Source organism: Podarcis melisellensis (assembly GCF_964234715.1).
Source record: "Podarcis melisellensis genome assembly, chromosome: 1".
Classification (NCBI taxonomy): domain Eukaryota; kingdom Metazoa; phylum Chordata; class Lepidosauria; order Squamata; family Lacertidae; genus Podarcis; species Podarcis melisellensis.
Window position 1 is genome coordinate 23,970,789 of NC_138528.1, and position 7,467 is coordinate 23,978,255.

Sequence of the window (7,467 nt, forward strand, 5' to 3'; positions counted from 1 at the left end):
AAAAGAGCCTACGTTCTTTGCGTTTTCTGATCCTTTTGACTTATCCTACCTCAGAGCGTATCTATCAAAAAGTAGGTTTTAGCTTAGAGCCTTTTGCTTATTCTCAGTAGGGATTATCTTGGAAGTTGATTTTTTCAGAATCTCTGTCTTTGAACTAACTCAATGCAGGCCCATATTATGAATTCATCATGGGCCTGGGCCCTACCATAAAGCAGACTGAGGCAGCTGCCTCAGGAAGCTGATTTGAGGTAACCTGAAAGGGCAACAATTTTTAGTTATCTGATTTAGTATTTTTCTATTTTTCACTGGCAGAGGGGCAATTGTGGATTTTTTTTTGTCTTGGGTGCCAGAAACAAAACCTAGGCCGGCCTTGCATACAATTCTCTTTGACTTTGGGGCACCTTTTGCTGTTTTGCCTCAGGCAGCAAAATGTCTTGAGCTGGCCCTGCTTATCAGTCAACCTTCCTTCACTCTGAAGTGATCTGAGGCGTATTATGATTCTGCCTGAGGGTTATGGCTCTGCCAAGCATATTTTGAACTTTCTAGTTGTCACCTTCACAACAGTCAAGGAAGAGGCCCTTACCTGTGTTCTGTTCTCATCATTATGATACGGGGTGGTATGAATTGTCTATTTTGGGGATTAAATGTGAAGAGAGGAAATAATATGACAAGAACAAAAGGTATACAGGTTGATCTGTGCTGACTGACTTCCACCTCTCCATTTTTAAATCAGAGGGTGATATCTAATGTTTACCATGCTCTGATAAATCCAGTGAAATTAATAGCTTAAGTTACTTAGGTCTGTTGATTTTGATGGGTCCGCTCTGAGTATGGTGAATATCGGGTATTTCCCAAAACCATAGAATTTTAGAGTTGGAAGGGTACCCAAGGGTCATCTAATCCAACCGCCTGCAATGGTAGAATCTCATCAAAAACATCCATGACAGATGGCTGTCCAACCTCTGCTTAAAAACCTCCAAGGAAGGAGAGTCCACCACCTCCTGAGGGAGTCCATTCCACTGTCAGAAAGTTCTTCCTGACGTTTAGTCAGAATCTCCTTTCTTGTAACTTGAAGATAATAATTTGAGTTCTACCCCCGGAGCAGGAGAAAACAAGCTTGCTCCATCTTATTTTATTTTATTGAATTGAATTTATAGGCCTCCCTGTATCCAGAGGTCTCAGGGCGATTCACAGAATATGGCTGTTCCATGTGACAGCCCTTGAAATATGTGAAGATGGCTATCCTATCTCCTCTCAGTCTCCATGTTCCCAGGCTAAACATACCCAGCTCCTTCAACCGTTCCCCATAAGGCCTGGTTTCCAGACCTGTTGCTGCTGTTTTCTTTCAAGTCTTACAATCCCCTGCATCATTTTTTCCATTTCTTTTTCTTAGGTCTGCGTTGGGGGCATGGAGTGGGATTATATTGCTACCCAAGGTCCTTTGCAGAATACATGCCAAGATTTCTGGCAGATGGTGTGGGAGCAAGGGGTTGCCATTATAGCCATGGTGACTGCAGAAGAGGTGGGTACTTGCGACACTTCTGGGGAGGGAATAAGCTTGGAAACTGCTGTCTTCATGGCCCTGACTCTTAACGACCTTCCTCTGTGCAAGAGCATAATAAACATGAAGCGACTTGGTTATGTATGAATGTACCGACCAAAGGAACATGGGAGGCTAGCTTATACCAAGGCGGACCAATGGTCCATCTTCCTCAGTATTGTCCACACTGACTGACCACAGTTCTTCAGAGTTTCCCCCCAGTTAAGAACATAAGAAGAGCCTGCTGGATCATGCCAATGGCCCATCTAGTTGAGCATCCTGTTCTCACAGTGGCTGAACAGTTGCCTGTGGGAAACCTGCAAGAGGGATTTGAGCCTGAGAGCACACTACCCTCCCGTGGTTTCCAGAAACTGGTATTCAGAAACAAGGCAGAGCACAGCCATCATGGCCGCCAATAGCCTCTGATAGTCTTAGCTGTACCTGGGGAAGCCAGGGTTTGAAGCTGGGCCATTCTCCATGCAGAGCAGACCCTCTGCCTCTGAGGTATGGCCCTCCGCACCCACAAATAAACTGCACCTTTAAAATTTAAAGGGGGGAAAAGAAAAAAAAGACAATACCGGAATATAAGCCGTTCCCTTAAAATTGGGTTACAGGCTGAAAATTGCTGCGGTTGGTAGAATTGTAACTCCAAACCAATTTAAGCCTTTGATCTTGCAAACCCACAAGTGTTACCGTGCAATTGCTAAAATTGCAAATTGCTATTCAATTTCTACAATTCCGCAGCCACTCAAGCTCGCAAATCGGCAATACAGTGCTATCTTGGGATGCGAACGGGATCTGTTCCTGGCCCCGTTCGCATCCTGAAGAGAACGTAAGATGCGTCTGCATGTGCATGGGTTGCGTTTCGCCGCTTCCGCACATGCACGTGACGTCATTTTGACCGTCTGCGCGAGCGGCGAAACCCGGAAGTAGCGCACTCCGTTACTTCCAGGTCGCCGTGGAGCGCAACCCGAAAATACTTATCCTGAAGCGTATTTATCCCGATGTATGACTGTAAAACATTTTTTTGTTCCGCTTTACCGTATGTCTGTTTCAGCAGTGATATCGTAAAAGCAATTTTTTTGTAAGGTCGCGAATACAAGCCGCACTTTAACTTTTTACGGTCAGAATTTGGAAAGAAAGTGTGGCTTATATTCGGGCCAATACGGTACCTCACAGGATCGTTGTTAGGTTGGAATGAAGGGGGAGGAAGAGGCGGGATCTAAATTTCGAAAAGTCCTTTTTGAAACAACAATGTTTCTGTGGACGGGCACATGGGAGCTTTCTGTTGACGAAGCTTAATGTTTCCAGGAGGGATGCCGAGAGAAAAGCTTCCGGTACTGGCCGCGGCTTGGCTCGAGGCACAACACGGTGACGTACGGGAGATTCAAGATCACCACCCGATTCCGAACGGACTCTGGCTGTTACGCCACAACAGGCCTGAAGATCAAGCACCTCCTCACGGGGCAAGAGAGAACGGTTTGGCACCTTCAGTACACAGACTGGCCGGAGCACGGCTGCCCAGAGGACATAAAAGGGTTTCTTTGTAAGTGTTTCCGAGGGGTTTTCTTGTCTTTGGTTATGGTAAATGAATCCTTTCTTGGGAACTAGGTATCAAGAGATGCTATGGAAATGTCTTTTGTGGCTAGAAGTACCCCGCTCCCACCTGCCGAGTAAAGAATTTGCGTTGTTTTTGCTTTGCCCACTTTTGCTCATGTTTTCGTGTGATCTGGGCATGGTCTTGAAAAGCACATAATAAGATCGCTTCTCGGCCTTTTGGCTAAAATCAAGTGTAGTATGTGAAAAGCACATAATAAGGCAAGCGTCCTGAAAGGGAGCCAGCCAAATGCTGGCCAGGACACAACCTGGGAATGCTCCTGTGTTCTGCCATGAGTTCTTTTGAAGAAGGTATGGTGTAGTGGTTAAGAGCAGGGGACTCATCATCTGGTGAACCAGGTTTGATTCCCCGCTCCTCCACATGCAGCTGCTGGGTGACCTTGGGTCAGTCACACTTCTCTGAAGTCTCTCAGCCCCACTCACCTCACAGAGTGTTTGTTGTGGGGGAGGAAGGGAAAGGAGAACGTTGGCCGCTTTGAAACTCCTTAGGGTAGTGATAAAGTGGGATATCACATCCAAACTCTTCTTCTTCTTCTTCTCACCATGGAGTAAGCCCTTCTGTGAGCTTCCTGACTACAAATCCTCATGGGGACTGGAAGTAAGGCCTCCCCACCTTCTCCCGATCTTAAGGATTAATTGAGTTGGTTGGTATGGGAGTTGGGGTGCTCCTGCAGATACTTGGGCCTTGAGCCATTTGGGGCTTTATAATCCATTAGCAGCGTGTGGAATTCGGTCTGGTAGCTTATAAGGAAATTTAAGGAGTGGTGTTGCGTTCTCGGTGGACGCTCTCAATTGTGCTCTCTGCCGCCCTGACTTACTTGGCTGTCGCTTCCTGTACTTGGTTGCGTTGTTGCCTAGTTTAAATAATTTCTCTCTTCTTTCCTCTTTTCTGTTGGATCTGACAGCATATTTGGAAGAGATACAGTCAGTCCGGCGCCATACAAACAGCACTGTGGACCCCACAGCCCCCAACCCTCCCCTGCTGGTGCATTGCAGTGCTGGCGTTGGGAGAACTGGCGTGGTCATCTTGTCGGAGATCATGATTGCCTGCTTGGAGCACAATGAGGTTATTTCTTGGCCTTTTAAAACTCTGGCGTGTGTGTTGGGGAGTTTGATCAGGGGGTCCACAGAGCATGGGGGTAGCCAATTCCCCTCCCATGCGGTGATGTCAAGGAGCAGCACTAGGGGTGCTGTTTTCCTGTTCATCATCCCTGTCCTGCTGCGAAGTAGCAAAGACTACCAATTGCTTCACCAAATTTTGCATTCTTGGAGATGGGAGCTTTAACAGAGCATGATCTGGCAGGGATCAAAGGCAGGGAGCATTAATGAAACTCATCCCAGTTCTAACAATCTGGGAATGACTAACTTTATTCCAAAGGTTTCAAAGCATACTTTTCACCACCTTCTATTATTTGCAGTCTATGTACATGATATGCATAGTGCTGCACAACGAAACTCATTGAAACTAATTTATTCTGAGAATATTATTTAATTAAATTTGTATACCGCCCTTCATCTGTAGATCTCAGGGCAGTTCATAGCATTGAAGGACAGTTTCCTGTCGTCTCCTACACTCACCTGTGACACCTCCCCCCCCAAAAAAAAAATCCTGGGTTGAGGGGGATGCTGGTAGGAAGAAGAGATGAGAAGCATCTCTTTAACATGTCTTAGGGTACCACTCTTTGGGCAATTCCCTGTCATACCATTCCCCTCTGGCCCTCCAGAAAGGCATTTTGGAGCGTACAGCAAGGGCAAGAAGGGGACATGAATCTTTCCTTCCATTCACTTCCTTAGGTTAACTGATCCCCATGCTAAAGTCTGTAAATGTGCCTGTCTGTCTGGGGCAGAAACCTATAGACTTGCAGGCATGATGATTCTCCATTCTGATCTTTCTTTTGCAGCCACTGGACATCCCAAGAATGCTGGATATGTTAAGACAGCAAAGGATGATGATGGTGCAGACCTTGTGCCAATACACGTTTGTCTACGGAGTCCTCATCCAATTCCTTAAGAGTTCGAGGCTTATATAAACCTTCCTTACTCCGCTTCCTAAGTCTCGCTGTTTGCAAGAGTTTACACAAGCAGTTTTGCCTTCCGCCGGGGCAACCTTTCTGGCTTGGTTTGAAGATGCTGCGTGCAAGTCCAGGGACTTCGCTGGTTTCTGCAGAGCAAGACTTTGGGGTGGATGGATTTTCTTCTTCGTGTGCAGTTGGAACAAGAAAGGAATGAGTGTGTGTGTGTTTAAATAATGTACTGATATGCAGTGCTTTTCGTGTACTTCTGACACTGTGTGACTGTAGGCAAAATAAGTGTGGATCCTACCAAGACATCACCATTTTGAAAAGCAAGGATGGATAATTTTTAATTCTTTTTTTTTAGCCCACTTTTAGAATGAAGAGAGGAAAAACCCTGAAACTATATTCATGTATATGTTTAGATACATCATGTGGGAAATACATGTGTCCTGCAAATTGAGAGCAGTTAAGCTATGCATACTCAGAATAGACCCATTGAAATCAGCCTATTATTTCTGTGAGTTTTCTCTGGGTATGACTACGTTGGCTGCCACCCTGAAGTTACAAACGGCATCACTGTGCTTTGAATTTTGTATTTAAATCAGTGCTAATATGTGTATATATATATATATATATATATATATACTTTAAGACGCTCATGAAATGTACAGATTTCATATTGGAACCAGCATTTGCAAGAAGATGGCACTTAAAGCAGTTACTTTTTTGTACTTAACTTTTTATTTTGTATTATTCTAAAAACTCCCAATAGCGCAATATTTCAGAGTATATAATATGTAAGGGAAAAAGAAGGGGTTTGAGTCCGCTGGTTTATAATGTGCAGAGGGAGGTGGGAAGAAATGGGAAGTGACAATGACACGTACAGTTTGAAGTGTCATAAAATGAGCAAGAACAGTGTCTGTTTTGAAAGAATACTAGGTTTAAAAAACGAAGAAGTAAGGAGGAATGGTTACAGCTGGCACTTTTTTTTGTTTTAAAGCTAAGAAAAGGAGAATGCTTTTTGCTTACAGTTCTAGGCCAAAAGGGGGAAAAAGGCATTGCCTTTTTGTGCTATGTAGCTCCCAGAAGCTCCAAAATTAATGAAGTATATCCTCAGTATTATTCTTTAAAAAATATATGTATTGAAAACTGGTTGCTACTACTGGTTGAAATCAAGGTGGATGCCGGTGAAACTGAAGCACTCTCTTGGCTCTTATTTATCTAGGGAAACATACTAGTATGTTTTAAGTGGTTAACATGCCCATTACTAAATCGTTTTTACTTTTTGTTTTAGAAAAAGGTTTTTTAAAGATGGAGTCAGTGAGTGAGAGGAACATGTATGTGTTACTGGTTACTGGTATGAGTGGGTTACTGGTTTACATGCTTCAGCAGAGAGGCTGCAGTATTAACCCTTCTAGTTTTATGTCCCCCTGTCAAGGAAATCAAAAAGTATCTTAGGTTCATAGTCTGGGCTATGGCAGCCTGTTTCCTTTCAAATCCTTTCAGTGAGGTTGAAACGAGATAGGAAGGAAGGAGTATGCCTTTTGATGGGTCTGCAATCACTTGCAGAACCAGAAACGGCAAATGTTCTAACTGGATGGCTATGGAAGGCATACAAAAGTAACAGGTTTCCCATAATTGCTTAAAATGGAGAGGTGCTCATTCTCTCTATAGGCACTTACACCATAAACTTATTTTATTTAGTAAATAAGCTGTTTCAAAGCACCTCTGGCTGTGCTTTTGGGATTGTGGTGAGCTCTTTAGTCAGGAATTAAACTGATCCATGTGTGAGGTACATGCCTCTAGGTATTATTTTTCTTCTCTTGAATTTTGACCGCGCCTGTCCTTGCTGTGTACAGCCCCCAGTGAGATGAGGTTAAACTACTGTCCAAAGAGGTTTATGGCATACCTTGAAGAATCTCATTAGGTCTCGTGTCATGTTTTAGAGCTGGCCCAAGAGCGTTGGGCTGAACACTGGCTGCTTTCGAAATCACTGATGCTAATTTATACTGTGTAGACTCAGTTATGTTGGTCATGTCTCTGTTTGAAGTCAAGTCTGGATGAGCAGAGGGATTTGGAACTGTCCCGAATGCACAATATGGCAGCCAGAAGGCCTGTCGTCTTATGTGAAGTCAAGAGACCAGAGCAGGGCTGGATAACCGAGGGCCCTCCAGATGTTGAACTACAACTCCAAAAGTCTCTGCCCATTGGCCAGACAGCTTGTGCTATTGGGAAGTGTAGTCCAGCACCATCTGGAGAGCCAATGGTCAATCTCACTATAAATATTTTAATATT

The 7,467-nt window shown here is 44.3% G+C and overlaps 1 protein-coding gene across 7 annotated transcripts in view; it reads left to right on the forward strand.

The window, feature by feature from the left end:
• The window catches only part of PTPN21 (protein tyrosine phosphatase non-receptor type 21), a 48,176-nt gene extending 40,944 nt beyond the window's left edge, over nucleotides 1–7,232 (forward strand). For all 7 annotated transcript variants that reach the window (XM_081909329.1, XM_081909331.1, XM_081909330.1 and 4 more), the window contains 4 exons: nucleotides 1,394–1,522; nucleotides 2,852–3,086; nucleotides 4,063–4,223; nucleotides 5,059–7,232. In XM_081909329.1, the coding sequence (XP_081765455.1) occupies nucleotides 1,394–1,522; nucleotides 2,852–3,086; nucleotides 4,063–4,223; nucleotides 5,059–5,187 (654 nt within the window). In that variant the 3' untranslated portion in view covers nucleotides 5,188–7,232. The remainder of the gene's footprint in view (nucleotides 1–1,393; nucleotides 1,523–2,851; nucleotides 3,087–4,062; nucleotides 4,224–5,058) is intronic.
• Nucleotides 7,233–7,467: the final 235 nt, after the last annotated feature.